The sequence below is a fragment of the Lagopus leucura genome, unplaced genomic scaffold (genome assembly GCF_019238085.1).
Source record: "Lagopus leucura isolate 7727_CA_CO unplaced genomic scaffold, USGS_WTPT01 Super-Scaffold_100002, whole genome shotgun sequence".
Taxonomy (NCBI): domain Eukaryota; kingdom Metazoa; phylum Chordata; class Aves; order Galliformes; family Phasianidae; genus Lagopus; species Lagopus leucura.
Window position 1 is genome coordinate 43,136,964 of NW_024962263.1, and position 25,278 is coordinate 43,162,241.

Genomic DNA, 25,278 nt, shown 5'->3' on the forward strand with positions numbered 1-25,278 from the left:
CTTGCAAGGTCTCAATGAACCGCAAATTTTTGCTAAGAGGGATAATTGCATTTTCTCCTCTCTTGTCCTCTCCTCTTCTGTCCTCTCCCTTTTCTTGTAGTGCATTTTGCACCTGTTTCCTCTCTCGTGTTTGCCTCAGATTTAATGGCTGTTTTGGCTTTAGGATAAACCAACTGTATGAGTCTGTAATGCAGTAATTTAGTGTTTCAATGAGTTAGCTTTAAGTTGGCCTACATGGTCAAAGTAACTCATTAGATTTGATCCAAGTTAAGTGGCAGGAGCATATAGCTAGTCAGGAGGAAGAATGGGACAGGACTTAGCCAACTTTGGCACCACATTCAGTGCAAGGGGATAAAGCACAGCACTTGTTGTGAGAGGCAATCAGGAAACAGAAAGGACCAGACACATCCACATCTTCTATGCAAATACCTCTGGTGGCAAACTTGGGGAATTTTGAAGAGAGATATGTATGTGCTTTATTATTGGTTTTGTTGTTTTGGGGACGAAATTGGGAATAACATAATTTGGAGGCTTGTGCTTTGTTCCTTTTTCTTTTTCTTTTTTCTTTTTTTTCTTTTTTTTTTTTTTTTTTTTTTTTGAGATGTCTCATACTTTTGCAAATAATATAAAATCAAGCAATCATTTTAGCTTTTGCCAATAATAAAAATGAAGTATTTAGCAACGGATTCTCTATTTCATTAGGTGATATCAGCTGATTTCATGCTAAAATCTATTTTCTGTCTTCCTAATTTAGGCTTCTCTGGCAAACTTGAAGTTTTAAAAATGAGTGGCTTTGATTTCCTTCCAGGTAGAAGTAAGTATGAATTCATTTGAAGGCCTGAATATAAAAATTATAGATATTTATGTATTTTCATTTGGTGCATCATATTAAGGGCTTTTAAATATATTTCTTCAGCTGTGTAGCTGATGCTGCAGAAGGCCTTATTTGTCCAGGGTCGCCTTCATTCAGTGAAAAGTTCTTCCCTAGAAATAAGTCATATTCTCTGATATTTCTCACAATTTTATGTGCTTTACTTTCAACACATCATTTTGTCCACATCTGATGTGCTAATATTTAAATATTTTCTGTTTATAAGGGACTTGATATCACTGCTATTATTGTTTTGTTACTTTAGCCAGCAATGCTTTACTTGTTTGACCAGGAAGATTTTCATTTTTTTTCCAGTAATATATGTACCAATTATGGCTACTGCATTTTTGCTCTTAAAATATATTGTAGAATGTAAACCAAGACTTTAAGACAAACTTTGTGGAGCGAAGTACATGAAGCCCTATACTTTGCCAGTAAAATGAGACTTGATTTTTTTAAAAACAAATGCATTCTGACTGTCTCAGGAAATCTTGATCTGAAATAAAATAAATAAAGAAGTTTAACTACTATCCAACAAGTCTTTAGCATGACGCAGAATGGTATGGTCTTGTCCATGTCAGGAATTGTATGTAAGTCTCTTCCTATGCTTTATGATGCCTCTGCTAGATCCGTTAAGCCAGAACTTGACTGGACTGAATTCCTTACTGTAGAACATAATTCTAGTATGGTCTAAATGCTCTAGTTATTAAACTATGACTCATTCATCAGTCTCAGTGGACAGGCCAATTGTATACAAAGGTGTGGCATGTAGGAGCAGCAATTACTTTGACTTCATTGCTTGTGTGGTGATGCTTTAGGTGAATCATTCGGTTTCATATTTAGACCTTCTAAATTTATCTAGGTCTTTGTTCCTTACTGGATGGCTTTTGCATTGGATTCAGCTTCTCTGTAATTTTTACTCCCATCTATAACATACAGATACCAATTTAACCTCTGATGGGACTGTAGGAGATTAAAACTTTAACAAGTGTGAGGCATGCTGTGTTTGTGGCTATGTATCAGATTTCCTAGATGGGGAATCTATAGTAGCTACAGAGACTCCTTGGATAGAAAACTTGCTTTGGGAATCCCTTTACTTCCTGTAAGATGTCCTAGGGTTTTCTGATGTTTAAATAACAGCAAAAAAGTGAAACTTCTATTACTCCTAGACTTTAACCATGCTTGTAAATCTTGAGCCTGGACTAATATCAATTTAATCAAGTTTATCAAATTAATTAAGAAAAATGAATAGACTAATGCACTACAACTCTAATGGGCACATTTGCCTCTAATGGTGTTCACTTTCTACTGACTCTGAAAATATTGCATGTTCTTGTTGCTAGCTTTTAAGATCTCATGTATTTGGCTACTGGAAGGCTGTGCATTGCTGTTTTTCTGGAATACGGGTGGAAAGGTAATAGGATTTTTCTTCTTCCTACTGTGTTTATTCCTTACATCTGTTTGTTACAAACCTATTAATCACAGAGGCATTAATTGTTCTAGTTTAAATCTAGGACACTGAAAATTATGATCCCTGCTGTATAATGATTTGATTATACATAGGTTGCTTCGTAAGTAATGCCTCCTATTTCTTTCCATGGAAACTGCACCCAGTACAAAGAATGCAATAACTCTACTTGATAGACCAAATTCTCAGCTTAAAAATGCTGTTTTTCAGCATGGTCACCACCATTAGCTGTGCATTATTGCCAGCAATGAGCAAGAGCCTGCATGCTGTGCTCATACATCTCTGCGCCAGCGGAGGTGACCTGCTGTCACTGTTGTTACTGCCACTGCCACACTGTGCTCACAGCCACTGGTTGGTCTCCATATATATTCAGCAAGTGTCAGTGAATGTCAGTAGGTGCCATTTTTTATTCATGGAGAAATTCAGTTCCACACACTTTTGCTTCATGCACACTTCCATGTCAGACACCATTCTGTTAGACTGCCCCTCTGCTGCCATCTATCGCACAGTCACAAAATTTAATGGAATATTTGCAGGAAGGTATTAAAATAGGAAGTTTTTCTTTTTGAGTAGCTCTTGTAAATGCTAAGATGTGTGAAGAAATAAAAGCTGTAGTGGAAACTTCTAATAAAATATAAAACTCTTCCTAGCATTTGATATGGACATACAACATTTTCTATATTATCTTTTTATTTCTTTATATTAATAACTATATTAATTTGTATTTGAGTGATTTGAATCAACTGTTCTTTCTAGAAACATTCAGATGCCTTCCTATGGAATATTAGCTGTACATTATTGTGAACAAAATGTTGAAACATTGAACATCTTCAGGTAAAAATTTCTTTTTCCTTAAAACATGTTTATTAAGCTGCTGAATCTATGCAACCATGGAATTGTGTTCCACTCCATTAGAATAAAGGATTTATGCCAGTTATAAAATGCAAAAATAGGTGGTTTAAAATGATGTCACTTGGCTTATCAGTTAACAGGTTTTTTTTATGACTATCTGGTTGATGTTCTTAACATAGTCCTCTCTAAATAAGCCAAAACTTTTTAAAAAATATTTGAAAATATATACATGAAATTTTTTTCAGTGTCCTGATGTTATACAGAGACTATTAGCTCTGCACTCAACTGGTCAGGATTTAAATGGTACATAAGGAGGATTACATAATTAACAGTAAAAATATATACGTATTTCTTTGTCTTTTCATATTTCCCCTTTCATACAAGTTATTAAAAGAAACAAGGGCTTATACTGTATTTTGATTATATTACCTCATTTTTAAGATGGTTTATTCTCAAGGGATTTTTTTTTTTTTTTGGAGTGATGTGGCATAACTAGTCTTGTCCACTGATCTGAAGTTGTTATTATTATTACACTGTTTTCATATCTGCACATTTGCTCAGTATATTCCTTCCAAGATTTTATGAACTGAAAGTCCACTTAGAGTTTTACAGGTAGGTTACAGACTTTTTGATCACTGAAACATACTTAATATTTTAAATATTTTATAACAAGCTCTACCATCATCTTGAAATGCTCTCTCTTAGATGTATAAATCTAATTTCCTTTGAAGATATATGTAATAGAAATACATCCTGTATATATATATATATATCTGTATTAGAAAAATGAGTTATCATTTTTATTGCTCCCCATGAAGGCTAATTCTCCATTAAATACATTAATGAAGAAGGTAGGGGCCATGTAGTAAAAACACCACCGAATTTTCCTAGTTTCTTTCCAAAAGTCAGAATTTTCTAAAGATTATAGGATATATATGATCTTTCTCATAAGAGTGCTGATTATTTCTGACTGTTTTTGTTTTATTCCTGTATTTTATGTATTTTACATATACTGTAGTTCTTTTACAATTGAGTTTATTAAGTAACATTCTTAAAGGGAACAATATTTCAGAGCATTTGAAAGTGTAATGTTTAATTTCATTAATTCAGTTGCTGTGTGAGATAAGTGAAAATCGTATGTGAAGATGAATCTTGAAGGCCTTCCCAAGGAGAAATGATCTTATAAAGTGTTTCAAAAATAATAAAACCTGTCAGCAGATGATTAATTTGACTTTGAAAATGATGCCATTCTTGAGTTATTGCTCGAGAATATAGCCAGAAGTATTTAAGCAGGTCAATGCTTTTCTGTATCTATATTTTAAGAATAAGGCCTTATTTGAGAGCTGAAATATCCCAAATTGAATTGGGAAGTTGTGTGAAATGCCTGATAATTAAAAAATGAAGTACAAATATCTGTTTATTGTAAACATATGAATGGAAAATATATTGCAAATTTATATGCAAACTTTCACACAAAAAATATGGTTTTAATCTACATTTTCTAATTTGCAGTGCTTAATCATTGTTTTTTCAAATTGACACTTGCTTGTGTAGGTTTAAACAGAACAGATATTTTCTTAAACTGTGTCTCATCCAACTGTTGTCTAAACTTTTCACTAGATTTGCACAAGTTCTCAGCCCACAGGAAATCTGAGCATGGGTTTTATAAATAGAAGCAAATTAAAGAAGCAGGACAAAACTTAAGGAAATTTTTAAGTTTTGTTGTCTCCCATGGTTTGTTCTCCTCTTCCTTATTTAGTTATTTATTCATTTATTGATTTACCTTTTGGCCTTGATGTCATATGTCTTATTTTCAAATGCTAATGTTTCCTATTAATTCAAAGTGTTTCTTTCACTAGAGATGGGCTAGCAGGCCTGTGAAATCAGGGGAGAAATTCCTCCACTTTCTCTTTGAAAGCTAAAATACTGTGACAAAGTCCAGCATGGCTGGAGCCTGTTAGCAGGTCAGCTAGCTTGTGCTGAAAGCAGCGCACCCCGAAATGTCAGACAGCAGGGCTATTGGCGAGAGCTAATTAGGAGCAATTAGCAGGTATCCCCGCTGGGCAGATCGCTATTACCTTTCTCCTCCGTACCCTTCCCCCTGCTGTCGTTGTGGAGAAGCGAGTTGTGGCAGCGATGCTTCCCAGAGTGCGTGTGTGTGTGCGTGTGTGTCCGTGCGGGCGCGCTGCGCCCCGGCCCCCTCCCCGCCCCGCCGCATTGTGGAGGGAGGGACCGCGGCCCGCAGCCGCCTCCGCCGCTGTGCGGGGCCGGCAGCTGTCCGAGGTGCTGAGCCGTGCGGGACCCAGAGCTGTCCGAGGTGCTGAGCCGTGCGGGACTTGCAGCTGTCCGAGGTGCTGAGCCGTGCGGGACTTGCAGCTGTCCGAGGTGCTGAGCAGCGCCGCGCCCGGGCGGCATCATGGTGTTTGCTCCAGGTAAGGGCAGCCGCTTCGGGTGCCTATCCCAGGGAGACCAGCGGGAAGGCCCTGGCCACGCCGGAGAGTCTGCTCCGGGGTCTGTGAGGGAGGGAGTACCAGCTGAACCAGTACTACTGCTGGGCAGGGATAGGAGGTTTCATAGGGAGGGATTCAGCTGAAGGCTATAAGGGTCACCCCTATGGTTTCCAGCAGGGGCAGGAACCTTACACGTGCAAGGGGTTTTGCACATTAGACTGCACAAAAGAAGGGTCAGGGAGGGGAATGGAGCCCTGCAATGCCTCGGGAGTGAATGCCCCCAGCACTGGTGGCTGTCAATGAAACAAGCTCTGAATCTCTGGAGTTATTTTACAAAATTCCACCATCACTACTCCCCCCTCTCCCTTACTCCCCTCAAAGTATTAGAATGGAAGTGTACAGAAAGTTTGTTCAGGCCAGTTGTTACTGGAACAAAATTGAAGACTTCAGCAGAATCTCATGTGACACTTCACTCCGTAAGGGAGTTTTGCTGCATGGTATAACTATACTACACCAGAAAGAAACTGTAGAGAACCTGCATTGGATGTAATACATTCTGCTTACAAGTCGGCAATTTATTGTTCAGATATGGATGAGAGGCCTAGTAGCTCTCAGATATTATAGTCATGCATAACATTTTCTGTAGTGAATGACTTGCAATTCATTTCTTTAAAAATGCATAGCTGTCAGTAAAATAGTGAGTCGATAGAAAAGGGAAAGTGAATGCTGCAACTTGACAATGAAGAATTATTGAAGCCTTTGTTTTGCAAGGCTTACAGAAGTCTTGCTTTCCTTTGAAATTTCATGTCTCATCTGTGAAGGGGTAAGAACCCAAAACTTTTACACCCTCATTAAATGAAAAATATCTTGGGGTTCACTTTCCTAACTGAACAGCTGAAAGGCTAACCTTTTGGGAGATAAATATCCCCCTTCAATAATCAGAAGTTGATTTTGCCTCTCATACTGCCAAGTTGTGGACTAATATACTGCTTTCCCATAGAGACTGTCCTGAAGTTGGGATCAAGTTGTTTATCTCAATAGAACCAGACACTGTTTTATGTAGTATACCTTTCAGTATTAGTGGCTTTTTTTCCGAGTTCCTTTTATCTGACAGTCTGTCACCACTAACTGAACTCATTTTTTAAATGCACTATGGGACTGAAATACTGCAGGGTTAGATTACCTCTAAAATAATGTAAACACGTTGTTTTTTGTCATCCTCAAAGACTGACAATTATTAAAAACCTGATCTCATTAATAGCTGCATAAATTGTTCTTTTCACAACCCTAATCCATAAAGAAAAAAAAAATCTGTCTTGTATAATCATTCTTCTCAGCCTATTTTTACATAAAGAAAAGCCCTTGGTTTCCTTGCAAATGTCATAATGTACGTAGGGTAACTAAATAGGAATTTGTAGAAGAGATGATAAAATAATCAGAGAGGTTTGACAATCTACAGAGCAAGCCTGAGTGGATTACATTTTTGCTGATCGCTTTTCTTCACTGTCAGTCAGCTTTATCCTGGCATTCTCTCTTGTTTCTGTATGTGTATATTTTAAAAATCAGGGGTTTGTACATCTTTAATATCTTCATAGTAGCTATAGATGTGGCTATATCACATAAGAACTCTATACATTTAATAAGAAGTTGGGTTTCATTTTCCTGTCTTAACTTTCTGATTTTATTGTACTGTGATGAATGACCTGATCTCAATTTCATTTATTTGTTTCTTATGGTCTGGGGAGGGGAGGGGGGGAATAAGATGAAATAGAAAAAGATTTGTCTATTTATAAATGGTTGTACATTATATTATTTAGGCTCAAAATTATAAACATGCTTCAGGAAGAGGAGAAACACAGACACACAAACACACACATGTGCACACAAAGAAAACAAACTAAAAAAAATCTCTTCAAGGAAAAGTTTGTTTAGCTGAAGACAAAGGTAATTATTTGCATGTCAATGAGATGAGGCTTTACATTATTGAAGAGCACTGGATTGATGTGCTATGTTCATAAACTAGCAAGTAGCAAAAGCCTACCAAATTAAAACATAAGTTTTTGAAGACAAAGACAACTACCTATTGATGGAATAGAGATTTTACTTTTAATCTTCAACTCTTTTTCCTAGCTCTTACAACCAGCTGCTAAAAAACAGCAACAACAACAAATCCTACAACATTAGACCAAAATAAACCAAAACCACAGGCTTCATTATTATTAAAATGGATTTGTAAAAAAATATTACATAAAGATCATTATTTTACTAAAGAAAAATAGACATTCTTGCTCACTCTGCCTTGTTCTGGCAAGTACGTTGCTGCTTACAGGTGTGTGCAAAAGCAACTATTCATATCTGATCTTCCTTCACACCCAATTTTCACTAACTTTGACTCTTGGTTTAAATTGCTGTATAGTCTGCTGGAGAAAAGAACTGAGAAGAAGACCATTTTTCCTTGTATGATTTAATCTGACTGGAGCTTCATTGTACTTTCCTATGGAGGTTAACTTATGGTAGGTTGGTATAGGAAATGAAATGCCAACACTAGATGTCTGGGAGATCATTCTACCTAGAGGATTCCCACATGATACAGCTGTTTATAATAGGTTGTAATAGGTGATTATCCATATAATGGAAATGTAGACAAACTATTACTTTGCAATGTTTAGTTTGTTTAGCTAAATGTTTAGCTTTTCCTGAATTTAAGTGCTTCAAGCAGAAGTAGACAAGAAAGTTTTACTTATCATCAAATGTAAGGATGGAGGACTGCAGTATGGAAACATGACATTTCCAGTGTTTGTATTAGGCCATAAAGAAGTTGTTGAAGTGAAAGGTTGTCTTAGGAGACTTCAGAAGATAATAGATTCTGAACTTTAAAAATAAAACAAAAATTTGTCCTATTAGCATACAAAGGATTGATATTTGTAAATAATTCTACAACTTATTGCAAGGTAATAAATGAAGAGTTATTAAAATGTTTCTTTTTTTCTAAAACATCAGGAAAAATCATGAAGAGATGACTTTTGAATGCAGCAAGCTAGCTCTATTGTTGGTTTGAAAAGAAGAGGTCACTTCCAATATCAGGCCGTCTATCCGTAACGTCAGTATCTATCAATCATTTTAAATGCTCCTAATCAATGTTATGCTACTTTATTTTCAAATTACTTACAGTTACTTTTCAATAATAATAATAACAATAATAAAAAAGCAAACCAAAAAACAGAAGGTCTTGGGCATACTCTGTGCTTATTCAAGGCCCCAAAACTTTTCATATGGAACATTAAAATAAAAATGGAAAAAAAGTGGGTTTTTTTTTTTCTGATTCATCTGAACAAGGGTGATACAAAAGATGTTTATCATTCTCCCAGGATTTTTTCTAATGCTATTTTGAACATGAATCACTCCAACACTTTTGCCTTAACCTTCTACCCTCTGCGTGTCTGCACTGATAACGCACAAAGGTTGCCTGCATTTCAAAACTAGCTTGGAATCTTGTTAAAGGTATATGCTACCAAATGGGTTTCCTAAGCAACTCTCTCACTAGGACATCAATTAAAAGATTATTTTAGTATCTGTTGAGATTTTTACTCTATAATGTAAGACTGTAAGATATTACCAAATTAGAATCACATGGCAGGTTATTACTGTTTCACCAAATCAATACTGTACCATGCTATGTTTTGTTAAAAATGAATTTGTATATTTTTTTCAGAAAAGAATTTGTTTTGATCTGGATATGTCAGGAAAGACTACAGCATTTATATTGGCAGCTTATCAGAACATTTCTATCCTCTAAGTATCTACTTTGAATTGTGCAATTCCATCCTTCAGTTGATTCTTGTTATTTTTCAGTGTAATTTTGAAGATTTCTTCTTACCTAAATCCAAAAACTCATTGGCTTTTCTCATGAAGGAGGAAGAGGTAGTAAATCATTTTTTTAATCAATATTTCTCTGTAAAAAAGATGTGTGAAAACGCTTGAAGTTTGAAGATATTTAGACATTGCAGAAGTCAGAACGTTCACTGCTTGGCACCTTTCTTCTGCAACAGCAATTCAAACAGCTTTTCAGCTAGCTCTTCACAAGCACAGTCTTCACAGTGGCTGACTAGTGGCTTATATTAAAAGAATTATTCATAGCTAAGAGTTGGTAATAGTAAGTCATATAGTCATTATTAATGTTCTTATTAGCACTGTTTTCCAAAAGCCAAATTGTGAGTGTGCAATGGGAATGAGTTACATTGACCTGTAAAGTTTCTTCCTCCAGACTGTTACTCTTCCATATGAATTGCTCTTAGTTCTCACAGACATACATAATATGATTCTAAGCTTGTAAGCTTTAACATGATAATGGAAATTAAATACCATGGAATACAGCAAAGCTTTAGATTTCTCCCTATATCTTCAATCTTACACATTAGGTATTTTATTAAGGACTTAACATATCGTGTTTACACGTAAGAAGTTAAGCGTAAGTTCTTTGCAAGCAATGTATGAAGTAATTTCTTCATAGGCCTTCTGAAATTATCTGAGAGGTTAGCCATTTTTGTTATGTTCTTTCCCTAATATTTTGCAAGAATAAGAATAAGATTTTATTACTGCTATTATTATTTGCAAGAATAAGATTTATTATTTTTTAAGAAGTTGCAATTGGAGCAGAATCTTTATTGATGTTAACAGAAATGAGAAGATGACCTGAATAGCCATAAAATTCCTATAGAATGCCTTGCCAAGGAAGTCAATGCAGGTGAGCTCTGTGCTGGTGTCATCTGACCCGGCAAATGCTTGTAGTCATGTTGTCAGAAGATGCTGTCTTCTTTCTTAAAGATAGTCTGAAATTTTCTGCCTGAAGAAGTAAGTTGAGCCATGCAGATATTTCTGTAAGGCAAGTGTAATCTCTTTCATTTGCTTCACTTTGTAGTATGCATATTTGATATAATGACACTATTTTCTTACTTTGATCAGGGAATCAACTTACCATTTATCAGTATAAAGGTCGTGCATACCTATTACTACATTTGTTAAATAATCAGATCAACCTTACCTTCTGTCTTGAAGTAACCTTTCTCTTTAGAGGGAAAAATACTTCTCTGGGAAGTTTGATCCAAGAGAGGAAAACAGCATAGATACCCTGTCAGATTGCAGCTGTGAAAATGCACCTCTTCGAAGGCACATTCTGAATTTATATAATCTTTTATACACTTTGTCTTGTAACTTTGTATATACACATACATATATATATATATTCATCCACAATTTCTAACGACCTTAATATACACCTTTCAAACTCATTTCACATTCTGAAATAAGCAGGACACTTTTCCTATACAGTTGTTGCAGCTTGCAGAATGTTATCACTTATTTGCTGGCTTTTGACAAATTACATTGCCTTTTCCTTATTTTCTTTACATTAAAAGCAAAAAACAAACAAACAAACAAACAAAAAACCATGCAGAGTGAGATATTGCAAATTTTGATTAAGCTTTACAGAGCCAAAGACCAAAAACTGTGTGGCACTGCAGAAATATGAACACAACAGCTAACAGTGGAGCTGTTTGAAAAGTTTGGAGCACCTTTGAAAAGTTTAACCCATGCTACATAGTGATGGATAGCAAAAGCTTTTTAACACCTACAAAAGGTAGGTGGGGGATTCAGTGAGGCTCTGTGTGAGCTCACAAATGATATTTTTTGGTACAGAATTAGAAGGCCTAAATGTTATGTCACTTTCTGTGCCTAAAATGTTCTTTTGACTGGTAACATCTGAGCACCTAAGCAATAGAAAATAGAAGTTTAGTGGCACACAATTTCTAACTGTATCTGTAACACTAGACTTCTCCTTTCCATGTAGAAGCACAGCATTTGATACAGAGATGTTTCTTACTTCCTATTTGAAGTGTGTCTCCTAAAAGAAATAGCAAAATCGTGCAGATTAAGATAATTTTTTTTTTTAAATTTTAGAGAAGCTGGCCCTGCATATTTTTTAGAAAGTATCTTAAGTACACTGAGTTCTATTTAGTAGTAGAAAAAAAGAAAGAACCCTCATCAGTTAATGTTGACCTGTAGTGTTAGTTCAAGAAATTTTTATTCTAACAACAAAATCTGAGTATCATGCTAATAGATTTATGTATGGCAGAATATTCAGTGACTACTACTTTGAACTGCATCCAGTCTACAAAGCTATGAACATGTAGTCCTTAAACAACGAGACCATTACTATGCATGAAGATACTGAGTAAATGTATAAAGTGAAGTTTATAATCTGTTTTAGTTAATCTTATTAAAGTACAGCAATAAATCTTATAAAACATGTTGAAAAATTCTTAAGAATAGCTTAAATATCTGTAGATCTCAACAACTTCTTAATCTGAAAAATGTTGAAAGCTTCATATTGGTTGGCTTGGGTTGGAAAGGATCTCAAGGATCAACAGCTCCAAGCCCCTGTCACAGTCAGGGACACCAACTTCTATTTAATCTAGTAACTGTCTAATACTAGACCTTCAGTTTACTTCCTCCTTCCTCAAGTAATCAGGACAACTGAGTTTCCTTAGAAACCTGACAGTTACCATTCAGAAACTCATAGAGCTCCATTCTGAGGCATGAGTAACAGTACTGGACAGAACTAATTTTAATACAATGAAGAATGCACATGTGGGGTTTTTTTTTCCTTTTTTTTTTTTTCTTTTCTTTCTTTTTTCTCTCTCCTGCTTTATGTTTTTCCCCCCTTAATGCTTCAGTCTAGGACCTTTTCATGAGATCTGAGCCGGCATCATTACTGATACTGCTATAAATTGGATCTCTAATCCTTAATGGCACATGCATAAAGTTGGTTTTGTGCACGTTTGAAAGTGTATAGCCCTTATAACTGATGTGTTCATTCATTTTGGATGTAATTAATATGAATCATCAACGTTTCCTGATTATGGATGATGTGCAGCCTCATCTTTTATACCTCTTTTGCCAATTATGGATTCCAGTGCTGAAAATCCAGCACAAACCAATTAATCATAGAATCATAGAATCATAGAATCACCAAGGTTGGAAAAGACCTTCAAGATCATCCAGTCCAACCGTTCACCTGTTCCCAGTAGCTCCCACTAAACCATGTCCCTCAACACAACATCCAGCCTTTCACAACATTAAGTTGTAATTACTACATTTGTAATTACTACAAATTAAGTAGTGCACAGAAGGAGATTTTTAACCATTGTGATTTGCAGATTATAAAATATTCCCCAGTAGATTCTCACCTGTAATTTCCATTCTGTGACTAGGAAAATTGAGAGATAAGCCACTGCCTAAAGCCAGCAGGAGGGTAAAGAACAGATTTTAACTCTTCTTTGCAGTAGACCAGTGTTGATGCAGTGATGCAAGACCAATGTAGTTAATTACTACCACATGTACACTTTATGTTATTTGCAAACTTGCTAGAATCTTCACTTTTTTGTGAGAATTACAGTTTATAAACAGAAATTAGCTGATGTCCTGTAACTTTTCTGATAAATATATGCTTGACCCTATGATAAAATTTTATCATCATGGTCTTGCTTATATGTACTTCCATTCCAATTTAAATGTCACCTGTACTGTTGGTTTGTTTGTAAAACTATCAGTAGTATTTTCCAGTGGAATTGAAATAGACTTACCGGAGAGTTATATTTTTGTTGGATTGTTATTATTTTTATTAATCATGGGGGGGAAAAAAAATCTAATATTGCAGTGCTGCAGAAAAAATTATAATGGTTAACTATTCCAAACCAAAGTAATATATTCTTAAAAAAATGGTGATGTTTCTAGTTAGAGATATATTTACATAATCTCTTGCAAAACACTGCTAGTTTTTGTTTCATATTTCTTTCAAATTGAGAAATTTTGTATAAATCAAACTTGTAGCTAATGGAAATGTATTTTGGGTAACTGAATTCTAAATTGTTCTGATGCTTGCTTAGAGAAATATGGTTTCACTGTATTTAAAAATGGCTGAACTCAAAGCTGTTTAAAAAAAAAAAAATCCTTTTTTTCCAGGAGAACAGCTGTTGGTATTCACTTGCTACAATTAAACTATGTTTGTTATTCCCATGAAGCAGATGTTAAACTTTTAACCTCTGATGCATGGCCCTTGGGGTTCACAGAACCTGATGGAGGAGTTAAGTTGTTCTCTTTAAATGCAGGTTTGTATTGTGTCTCAGGGCCGAATGAGACATAACCTGCAGGAAGATATGAGATACATGTGTCACAAGTTTTGAGAAAAATGGATTTAAATTAAAGGCATTATTTTTGTTCTAGGAAAAACAATAAACATGCTTAAAAAGCAAAAAAGATAACTGAGAGATAGTAGAAATTTGTTGAGATTACAGAGGTAGGATGTTCATATATGGTCATTCATGCTCACGTGACTAATGCTTTCTCAAAAAGTATGGGATAAATTATTTGTAGGCTATGCTTTCCAAGAGTCTGAAGTTCTTTCCTACCACAGCTCATTCATCATTTTGCCCCTGCTCTAATTCCATGTGAAAAATTTTACTTCTGTTTTAAAATATTTTAAAATATTGATACTTCATCCACTGAAAGATGCCTTGTTCCCCCACAGTTTATTCCCATAATCTGGTGATCTGGGATGGACTTATATCTTTGCAAGAACAGGGCCTGTGGTTGCAAGAAGAACGGAGTCTGTAGCTTCATGACAGTATCCCTAACAGTTCTATGAAAATATATGGTGGATAACTTTTTGAACTGCTGATTCACATAAATGATGTTTTGCTAAGTATTAATTAGTAAGAATGTTTATAAATCTTACTAAATTTAACAAGCAGTAAACTGAAAGGGAAAAGGCACAAGAGACTGCTTTGATCTCAGGCTGGAAAGGAAGCAAATCTCGGTGCTCTGAAGAAGGTAAAGTAAGTAAATGAGAAAAAGGTCCATGTACAACCAGATGGAAGTTCTTCAAGACTTAATCTGTGTTCAGCACTCTTTCTCTATTGTTACTGATTTCGATTTTTACTTTTCTAGGTATATTCCATAGTCTAGAAACATCAGAGTATAAGATCTCCCACACAAGGTATTCTTGAACTTAAACCTAATACTCATTCTAGGAATTTAAAATTTGAACTTGCTTTAAATGTGTTTATTTTTTCAGGGCTTTTGTGTGTGTGTGTGTGTGTGTGTGTGTTGTTATTGGCTTGTTAATTTTTCTAAATTGCTAGCAATTTTTTCTTCATGAGGCTTCAGAACAGCCAAGGAAATTTTTAGATATTAATATATGGCACTAATTTTACATGAAAGTGGAATACGTGACTGATTCCCAAAGCCATTGTAAGACTTTGAAGTTCTGCACATCTTTCACATTGTATTTTCAATTGCAGAACCGAAGTGGAGTTTGCAGTATAACTGCAGTATAACTGCAGAGAATGACTAGAAAAGGTTTTCTGACATGAAGGGGATTTTTCATGTTGATGTGGCCATTAGACAAGGGAAACTTACAAGAAGAATGATATTTCTGCTGTAATGTAACATTTTACCAGCAAATAGTTCAACTGAAATTTTGTCATGGAATTTTTATTAACATTATTCTTCAAATCTTAAAAAAAAAAATAAAACTTAACTGTATCTTATTAACACTTGATCAGCCAAATACAAATGCTTAGACGCAGGAAAGATATCTATATTTTGCCTTATTGGTAATAGTATTAGTATGTGATTCTTACAATGCCTTATTAATTCCATAGGCACTCAAAGTTCTGCATTTATTCGTGTCCACAACAGTCTGTACCTTAGCAAACTGGAGCAGTTTGATAGACATTTTCCAGCTCAGTCCCTTTGGGATACTTGCATGAGTCATTGCTGTTTTCCTTAGTCAGTCGCTCTCTTCTAAGTGCAGAATATCAATAAAGAAGTGACCTTCTCAGAAAGCAGCTTTGTGCTGGCTGTTTTCTTTGAAATGAATAGCTGGAAGAAAGAGGGAATAATGGAAACAGCCTTCCAGACATTGCTGTTTACTCCTTCAGGAAGTGAAAAAGTAGAGTTCTATGGCAGCCTAACTAGATGGAGTCACAAAATCACATAATGGTTGAGGTTGGAAATGACTTGTGGAGGTCATCTGATCCAACATCCCTTTCAAGCAGGCCACCCAGAGCAGGGTGCCCAGGCCCACGTTTCGGCAGCTTTTGATGATCTCTGCGGGAGAAAATTTCACAGCCTCTCTGGGCAGCCTTTGCTAGTGCTTCATCACTCACAGAGCATGGAAGTACTTTCCTGGTGTTGGGGGTGAGCCAATTTGTGTCCACTGCCTCATGTTCTGTCACTGGGCACCCTGGAAAGAGCCTGGCTCGATCCTATTTTCACTCTCTAGGTGTTTATAGACATTTTTGAGATACCGCTGAGCCTTCTCCGGGCCAGACAGTTCCAGCTTTCAGCTTCTCAACTTTCTCCTTAAGAGAAGCTCCAGTCCTTCATCATCTTTTTGGCCCTTTGCTGGACTCAATCCTATGTGTTTATGTCTCTATTGCATGAGGAAGGGTGAGGCAGAACTGGATACAGTACCCCAGAAGTGGTCTCACCGGTGCTGAGGGGAGGGGAAGGATTAACATTAACTACAATTGAAAGCTTAAGCCATACAAGAAAAGTTAAGGTAAGGTCAGAAAAAAACAAACAAACAAATACCCACATGCATTTATCCTCATTTATCAGCTATGATTGGAAACAAAAATATGAAGAAGCCCTATACTAGATTTAAAGAAAAAAATGTGTCACATAGCTCTAGGTCCTAGAAATCTTCTTGAGCAGAGCCACTGTTCTGAGAGGCAGCTGGGATTTCAGACCTTACTTCCCACTGTTTTCCAGTTCAAAGTACGGCTTTCTCTTCATGCCCAACACCCTCTCAATTTTCACACTGCTTAATGTTTAGTGTAGATGTCCTATTTGTTGTATTCACAATCCCATCTTTTACCTTGAATTTTCTAATTCCTTCTAATAAATGACAGCATCCCTCTATCTAGACTCTACATAAAATAGTATCAAGAGAGAAGAGGGTAGAGGAAGACTGAAAAAGGCAGATATCCTCTTAATTAAGACTTAGCAGCACCATGGAGGAATTTAGGGTGTGGTAGCCACAAGGGCAGGACTATGCCACACAGTGACCATAAATTTTTTAAGCAGAATGGGCATAATAAGTGGATAGTGTTTTGTACTGTAAAGGTTATGTCTGACAATGACTTCCTATATTTTGTTGAGAACACACACCAAATTAATTTCTTACTCCTCTGGGCCAGCTGTGACAGGCACTACAGTCCAAGAGGAACTAGGTGTTCATATGTGACTGACTGACATGTATGGATCTTGGCTGTCAGTCCAGCTTCTACATATGGTAGTCACTCTATAGGGTCAGACCTCTGCACTGTGTCTGATATCCAACTCAAAAGGTGAAAGGAAAAGAGGAAAGAAAAGGAGAAAAGAAAAGCTCATGCTACATCTGGGCAATTTGTCTAGTCGGATGCTATGAGAGGCAGCATCAAAAGCCTTACTAAAATCTAGAAATATTACATCCACTGACTGGATTATCATATCAACGATATGATAAGGTCAAATTACTAAGGCAGGATTTTCCCTACATGAATCCATGTTGATTATGCATGGTAATGGCTTTGTTCTTTAAATACTTTTCTGTAACATCCAGGATAATCTCTATAATTTTTCCAAGTACTGTTGGTAGACCAACAGGTCTGTAGTTTTCTGTCTTCTCTCATGCCCTTCTTATTTTCTGACTGCTAATTTCAAATGTGGTTGGTCAGCATAAACTCTCAGTGGCCCCATTACTTACAACACCCAGCATCTCTGTCTTGCTTCATAACCAAGGGCATTTAAGTTGTTTTTTTTTTTCCACCTGGGCTACTATCATCCTAAATATGTTATATTGATGGAAAGTTGTTACATGTTTGATTGTGCTTCTTTATGTCCTTTCCGTGCATACCTAAACTATCAGAAGTAGTTCAGAGGTTTATATCTGCTTTGTATATTTTCCTGGCACACACCAACACTGTCTAACAAAGAGATGTAATCAAGGTCTCACTTAAATGGACTGCATTTGAATGTCAGCTTTGCTCCATGACAAATAACTGAAAAACATAGGTAACCATACTAATATATATTTACATATATATATATAATTCAGATTTTTTACAATAAGAAGAATAAAATAAATTGCGAAGTGCTCCAAAATAAAGAAAAATCAGTAATTTTCAGCAACAATGTGATTGCAGACAGTATGCTTTTAAAAATAAAATCTGATTTCTTTTGGTGATGGGGGTTGGTAAATTGATCACATTTCATATACCTTTGTACCCCAATCCAGCATACTCATTTGCATTTACAGATTCACTCACATTGAGAATTTCACATTTATCCATACTTTTGGTAATGTATCTTCCGAACGCTGAGTTGGCTGATACTTTTCAGCCCAGCAAGACTAGTTCATTGTGTAATAATGTGAGTTCATATTTGAGCAGTAGAGTAGTATCTGTACATTACTGTTAAATCAAATCATAGAATCACAAGATTGAAAAAGACCTACAAGGCCATCTACTTCAACTAACCTCCTGTCACCATTACTGTTACTGTTATTTCCCACTAAGTTACTAAAGCTAGTAATCTTGATACAGTTGCATGTTGATTTTAAATTTCATATATTTTTCTTCAATAGAAAAAAGCATGGTTACATTTTTACTCTTAGCCAGAAATCGTATAGTATGTATATCATGGATATAAAAAAAATGTACTTTTGAACTTCTTTCAAAGAAATATTTGAGATAATGAATTGTTTCGTTCTTACAGAATAAGGCTTAATTATTTTGCTAGTGGTTGGTTTGGTCTCACAAATCTTTGTATAGTCTTCCATAAGATAAATTGGTGATTTTACTTTACTTTTTGTTTCTATCTAAAATTTTCTTCCAACTATTTCTTAAGGAACAGTATGTCTCACAACTCCAAATGTGGACCTCTTATGAGAGCATCTGGTCTCATCTGATCTTTCATTCACTCTATTTTACTTCTCTCAGGACATAATTCTTAATAAATGCCTTCAAACCAGACAGTGAAGTACAAATCCCATTTCATGAACTATGTGAGTATAACACAATGGATTAAGAAAGAACTAAGAATATTATCTCAAAAGCCTTTAAAATCAAATCTAGTAATGCAATTAAGCCCCTACCCTAAGTAATTCCATTAGCAAGTGTGTTTTCCTAAATCCCTGTAGGTGGACCTCAACCATTTTACAGCATTCCTTGTTGTCCTATCAAGTCATCTTTTCTGCTAGGAAACAAAGTAGTCTCTAATCTACTTTTCTATCTACTTTTCTTCATTTCCATGCTAGCTGTCACAGAACATTACTTTTGCTCCAGGTTTTAGCATTTTGGTGAAACTAGAAACTATCACATAAAATGTGTATTTTTTTTTAGGTTGCTGTTGGCAGTGGAGCTTTGTTTATTTGTTTTCCTACTTTAGCTGTAGCAATCTGAGTGTTTCTTAATGTTTTTCAAATGCTTTTGAGAATGTAGCTTAGGATTAATGAACTTACATTTAAGAAAGTGTTTGCATTTAAGCCAATTGGAATTCAGTGGGTGAAGGCTTTTAATTTTAAGTAAATAGAAACCTTAATGAAAACTGTTTCCTTTTATGGTCATGAAGAAAAATGCATCAGAACTGCAAAATGAAGTCAAAATCCCCATAGAGAAGCTCACATCTAATCAAAAAGGATATGATTCAGAGATAGATGAGGGAAAAAAAACACTTTCCCTCTCTTGCTGCAAAATAGAATGATACTTGTTTCAGCTGTGAAGACACAGCTGTCCTCGGGCTGGGAAGCGGGTAGCTGAGGTCTATGACTCAGTCTCCCTCTTCATTCAGATAATCCTGAGCATGCAGCAGGCATTTTGCACCCTACTACAGCATCTTCTGTGGTTCCCTATGTCGTAAGCTGTTCCCAAGTACTCCTATCTCCCACCCTCCTTACCCAGTTCTCTATTTCACAGAGTAGCCACAAATGCTTAAATCACCTTGTTTGTCGTTTGGTTCTGACAGGTGAGAAACCAGGACCAGAGCAAGACGAGGTTAAGCTGCAGAATGCCAGCAAGCAGATAGTGCAGACTGCTATCCTCCAAGCTGTGCAGCAAGTTTCTCGGGAGAACCAACAAAAGGAGAAGCGAACAAACAGCAGCATGAGCCTCCAGCTAGAAAGAGGAAAGTTAACCAAGAAGCATGAAAAAAAGTAAAGGAGCAGCTTGTCCGTATTGATCCTTTCGTCTGCCATGATTTCAGCCTTCTCTTTAGTATCAGCTGTACTGCTAGCGCCATGTTACTGTTGTGAAGCAAACCAAAGTATAATCAACACCTAGACATAGAGTAAAGCTGCAATAGTCTTCGGCTGAAAAATATTAAGTGCATTAGATGACTAACTCCATATTTACGCAGTGCCTCATAAAAGAAACAATAACCATAGCTGTAAGGGTAGTTTCAAGCACAAGGTTTATTGTATGGACATATTTTCCAAAGCTTGTTGTCAGTGCACTTCCCTGTCAGTTCTACGTGCAATGTTGCTTCCAGGCCAGCTGGCCAGACTCTGTCTTACCGGGTTCACTGAAGCTGTCTTCACAGAAGAAACAGTTTGCTATTGTGTGTAGCAGAATGCTCTCAGGCTGCTTTGTGATATGAGGTTGTCATTTGTTTTGAATAACCATGGATTAACCATGGATGTGTAAAATGGATTTGGCAAGTTTCAAGAACCATTCTCTTTTTTTTTTTCATCCTGGAAAAAAGAAAATTATCCACTATGACTTTGCAGCAGCTATGGTCTATGTCTGTGATCATAGATCTGTGATCTTTGTCTCTTTTTGTAAGAAGTTAAAATAAGTACTGAAGTTTTGGTCCACTTATTTGAAGTACCTTCTGAACTTCTGTACAAAAATCACTTGTGCCTCAACCACTCCTTTTAATTTTCTTGATATTGAAAGAAGAGAAACAGATGTGCTGATATGGAGTTTGGTAGCTATGAAAGTTTTGAAAGTTTGCTGTGACTTGATTTACAGAAATGAATACTGAAGTGGCTTCATGAAAAAGGATTTTGACTTTATTAATATTTGAAGAATGGAAATACACTGTGTCTGAATTCTCTCATGGTAGAGGTTTCTCACCTGCTGGGCATAAAGTGACTTTAGATATTTGCAGTTGTCACATAGATTGACCTCAGATAGCGCTGCTTTAAGCTGGTAATGCAGAACTTATCCTTTAACTACTCTATATAGCTGAAGAAATCCATTATATTTCTGAAAATACACATTAAATAAATGCATCTTCAACTTTTATGCTCCCTTACTGTAATGATGATTGTACTATTACACAGCTTAAGTGAATAATAGTTTATTTCATTCTGGAAATGGCTTGTAGCTCTACTTCATCTGAATTCTTGTAGTAATATACCTAGAAATATATTGGAAGCAGATGCAAAGAATCTGCAAAGTAAGATACAAACTTTCATAATTGCTTTTCTACTCAGCAAGATGTGTCTCATAGTGACTTTTTGATTTAAGTAATTGGCTATTACTACGCTCTACTACCTGTGTTAATCAATTTCAGGATTCTTTCTCATGGCTAGGGGCTTAGTCACAAATAACCACATACTGTAATATTGAGCCTCTTAAATCTGCTTGTGTAGTGAAAATGCTAGTCACAGCTTGAACCAGTAACTGAGCATCTGGTGGGAAGGCAGAGCCAACCCAGGGGAACTCAGGTGCATGTAATGCCCCTGAGTGAAAAGAAGGGGTAGAACCAGGATCCACCCCTTCCCAGACCTCATTTAGGGGTTGGTGATGGGAGTGGGGGTATCACTTGCTGGAGATTTTTACATACCTGAAGCCTTCTAAGAGTAAGCAGATTCTTTTCTTTGGGTCCATAGTTGGTGTATTTGAATTTATCTCATCTGCTGTAGCCTAGGAATTTGCTACTCTGCTGTCACTGTTATGTTTTCCATTGTGTTGGTATCACAGCTTGTGTTGTTTGGTTGTTTCTTTTAACAGCATTGAGTTACACCAGAAAATGCTCTAGCTCACTCTTTATTTCATTTAAAAATGCTAAGATAAATTCAATGTGAAGTTGTTAAAAATTCTCTAATAATTAGAACTTAACTATATTGCAAGTACACAGTTTGTTTGTTTCTCTGGGCTCTGGATGGATTCCTCAGACAAGCAAGCTTTGAAAGAAGGAAATATTTGGCCTTGAAGCATGTGTGTATTTGTTGTAATAGTTATATTTTTACTATTAGCTTTTTCATCAATTATCCTTCAGTTAGATGATAGCTCTTTTCTGAACACACATTATGTCTTTGCTTTCTGAGAGCCTAAGAAAGCTGCCTGTGAGTCAAGGTTCAATTGTGAAGCTGAGGAGCAGGCAAGAGGAGTGGATGAGGGAAAACAAGCCTCCTTAGGAGGCTCTGTGATGCTAAATGGTGTTTGCCTACAGTAATGTAAGAGGGAGAACTACAGGACAACAAAAACACAACTTATTTAGGATTACTCTACTTTCTTTTTTTGCACAGAAACTTGCAGGATGTGTATTTTTATATCTTTCTGGTACTTGCACCTTTCATAGACTGGAAGTTTACATGTCCATATTTTTTTCTTAATCTCTATGTTATGCAAATAAGTACTTAAAAATAACAGTGGATATAGGCTTTTTGCTGTTACTTCGTATGAACCTATTCTACCCTCCTTCCACGTGGTCTTCTGTATTATCTCTTTACTATCCTAGCCCTTTTAGACACATTGTTACTCAACCAGTACCTTGTACTCTTCATTTCAGTGCTGTCGTAAGTCGAACATCATAGAGAAAGAATGATAGGAAGCCTCACAGAGCTGTGAGGTGGTTTGATAGGAGACTATCAAAAAAAACCAAATACTCTTGCATAAATAGTGTAGTTTTTCTTGAGACCCAAATAATGAATTTCCTATCTATACTATATGTCTCTAAATTAAGGCATGCATTTAGTATCTCCTATCTGTTGACAAAGGATGTTCTGCACACTATTTGCATCTGATGTACGTAGTTGAGATCTATACTGCATGTGAGGAAAGCGGGAAATTTTAGTAAATTCATGGGTAGATCATATTTCTGGGAGAAAAACACAGACTATAAATTATTACAGATGTGATGCAGATTGGATTACAAATAAAGAAATTTCAACACTTTATGTGACTCTGGTTCCTTGTCAAAGAAAGGGAAAAAAATGTTCAGATTATGTAGGAAGTCTTTCGAGAAAAGAGGTGTGCTTGGGAGGTTTGTGGTACTGGAAGAGTTATCCACCACAATAATTTCTATCTTAAAAATGCAAGACAATCAGAATGGTATCTAGACATACTTAAAACAAATTCAATGCACTTTAGCACTGTCAATAAGTAGAAGGATGCACGAATATGAAAGTAGACTTACTGCTTCTCTTCCCACGAAGTAGAATCAGGCATCTGTATCTATGCTGCTGCTGCACTTGCTTTATTTTCATTTAGGTTGATTATCATGGTTTTATTACTGTGCTTGTGTTCTTTGTATTGTATTCAGGCACTGTTCATAAAGCAGCAGTACCTAAATGAAAATTTGCGTGGATGCAGCAAAATGTTGTAAGCGATTACTAAATAGCACTGTTCATAAAGTTGGTGGCTCTGGGCAGTTACACTGGAAATCCTTACTATAAAATGAAAAACACAGTGTAACTTGCAAACTTTTTCATTTTAACATTTTAGAAAAATAAAAGCGCTCTGTGTTAACATTATCACTAAGAACTGGAAAATCTTGGATGTATAATCAACAGTAAATGATGCATCTAAAAACTTTAATTAAAGTCTCTAATATTATCATCTGATTATTTTTTTTTTTGGGGGGGGGGGGGCCGCAGGGGAGAAGGGGGAGCAGTATTCTTATGCATGTCTGACTGTAATGTATCTACAATAATAAGAATACGAAAATAGCAGTGTAGCTGTTCTCAGTGTGGCTACCATGAAATATGCTGTGCTTGTCTTTACATGAGTGGTAATATCAAGTGCAGAAGTTAATGAGTCATTACCAAAAGCTTTTTTCTGACAGTGCTTAATCTAAATTTCAGAAAAGGGTATGGGGAAGTAAAATATATTCTTGAAAGAATATAGGATTCACCCTTTTTCACTTGCTTACCTTTCTGGGGCTAAGAAAAAAGTGAAATCAGTGAAAATCTATATATTGGCATAGTCTAACTTCTCTCAGTTGGTTCCTGCGACGCATTAATTAAATTGTTCTAAGAGTATGTAGAGGTGAAGAGGAAAACTGAGCTATTGACAATGTCTTTCTTCCAGTCACCAGAGTAACTCATGGCTGGCTCTTTGTGGCCCCATCAAATAAGTGCTGAAATAACCTTCTGCCTTGTTTTAAGTTTTCCAGAACAAAGGGCTTTGCTGTGGCCTACTGGTTTTGAATTTGGACTGTATTCCATTCTAAGGGAGTAAAAGCAAGGACTCTCTCTACTTCTGTAACTACTTTCATGAAACTTTCTGGACATCAATGTGTATGGGCTTCTGAAAACACCTACATCTCTGCCAGATTTAGTCAATTTCCTTCCTTCCACAGAAGGATGGACGAGCACACATCAGCTATGCCTGAGTTCTCTGGGGAACACCAAGAAGTAGATGGATGTGTAAATGCTTCTAAGCTGCTCTTTTCTGCTAGACAGACTCTTTGTTCAATTAACATAGGCAGCTTATCTTTTTTTATTAATGTTTCTTCCAGTGGCTTGCTACTTGGTTTTTGTATATGAGCTTGCAAGCTTTAACATTAAAACAACAATAGTTCACTTCTAGTTACTCTGTGGAATCACGTATTCCACCGTGATGTGGCTTTCATGTTGTGTTTTTGTCTTTTTCTTTCACTAAAGGTGCATAGCAGTAATAAGTAATGTCCTAGAGGAAATAAATTTGTGGGCTTTTTTTGTTTGTTTTTACTCCATAGATCATAGCAGAAGGCAACAGAGTTCAGATCATCATGAATCATTTACATATGTGGTGAAAGTAGCTGGCTGTAGATCTTGCGTGAGAGCTAATTTTCTCTCTGTACAAGCTGGAGGCAGAAACCACCTAACTTGATTCTAAAAACATTGAAGTAAGATGCTGCTAGTAGTTTTAAGCAAAATGATTTATGAGTGCTTTCAGAGTTGAAATCCATTTAGGATCATCAGCTAGTGAAGTCTCTAATTGCATGCTTTGTGATCTGAGGTGGAAGATGAACATTACTGTTTTGTTCTGAAGACTTAAATGCTACTTCCTTGCATCTGTTGAAGACTTTAAATGGCATCCTTTGGCTGAGTGAAACATTTGCTACTGCTCTTGGGAGTCAGTAGCTACTATTCTTTGCATTTATGTGTGCAAAAGCATTCCAGAAGATTAAGCCTCACTCTCCAGTTGCCAGAGTAGTTGTCCTTGCCATATATTTATAATTTCTTAGTAAACATACCTCTTACTAATGCTGTTTTTCTTCATTTCTTTCACATAGGACAGTTTATTCTGAAAAGCCTCATATACAAGATGAACGATCTGCTTCCAGAACAAGGAAAGTGAATATAATAAATCTTATTTGCTTCA

General features: G+C 36.1%; 1 protein-coding gene across 4 annotated transcripts; it reads left to right on the top strand.

Moving 5' to 3' along the window:
* The first annotated feature begins 591 nt into the window (after nucleotides 1–591).
* AKAIN1 (A-kinase anchor inhibitor 1) lies at nucleotides 592–25,250 on the top strand. Of its 4 annotated transcripts, XR_006178665.1 has the most exons (6): nucleotides 592–814; nucleotides 2,215–2,285; nucleotides 3,096–3,173; nucleotides 14,645–14,693; nucleotides 18,685–18,749; nucleotides 19,709–19,792. XR_006178665.1 is itself a non-coding variant. In XM_042870177.1 (3 exons), exons 1-2 carry the CDS (start codon nucleotides 5,608–5,610, stop codon nucleotides 19,897–19,899), a joined length of 207 nt encoding a protein of 68 aa, XP_042726111.1. In that variant the 5' UTR covers nucleotides 5,530–5,607; the 3' UTR covers nucleotides 19,900–21,548; nucleotides 25,190–25,250. The 4 variants fall into 4 exon arrangements, 1 of the variants encoding a protein (XP_042726111.1); XR_006178664.1 differs by lacking the exon at nucleotides 18,685–18,749 and having other exon boundaries at nucleotides 19,709–19,746; XR_006178666.1 differs by lacking the exons at nucleotides 2,215–2,285; nucleotides 18,685–18,749 and having other exon boundaries at nucleotides 19,709–19,746.
* The last annotated feature ends 28 nt before the right edge of the window (nucleotides 25,251–25,278 follow it).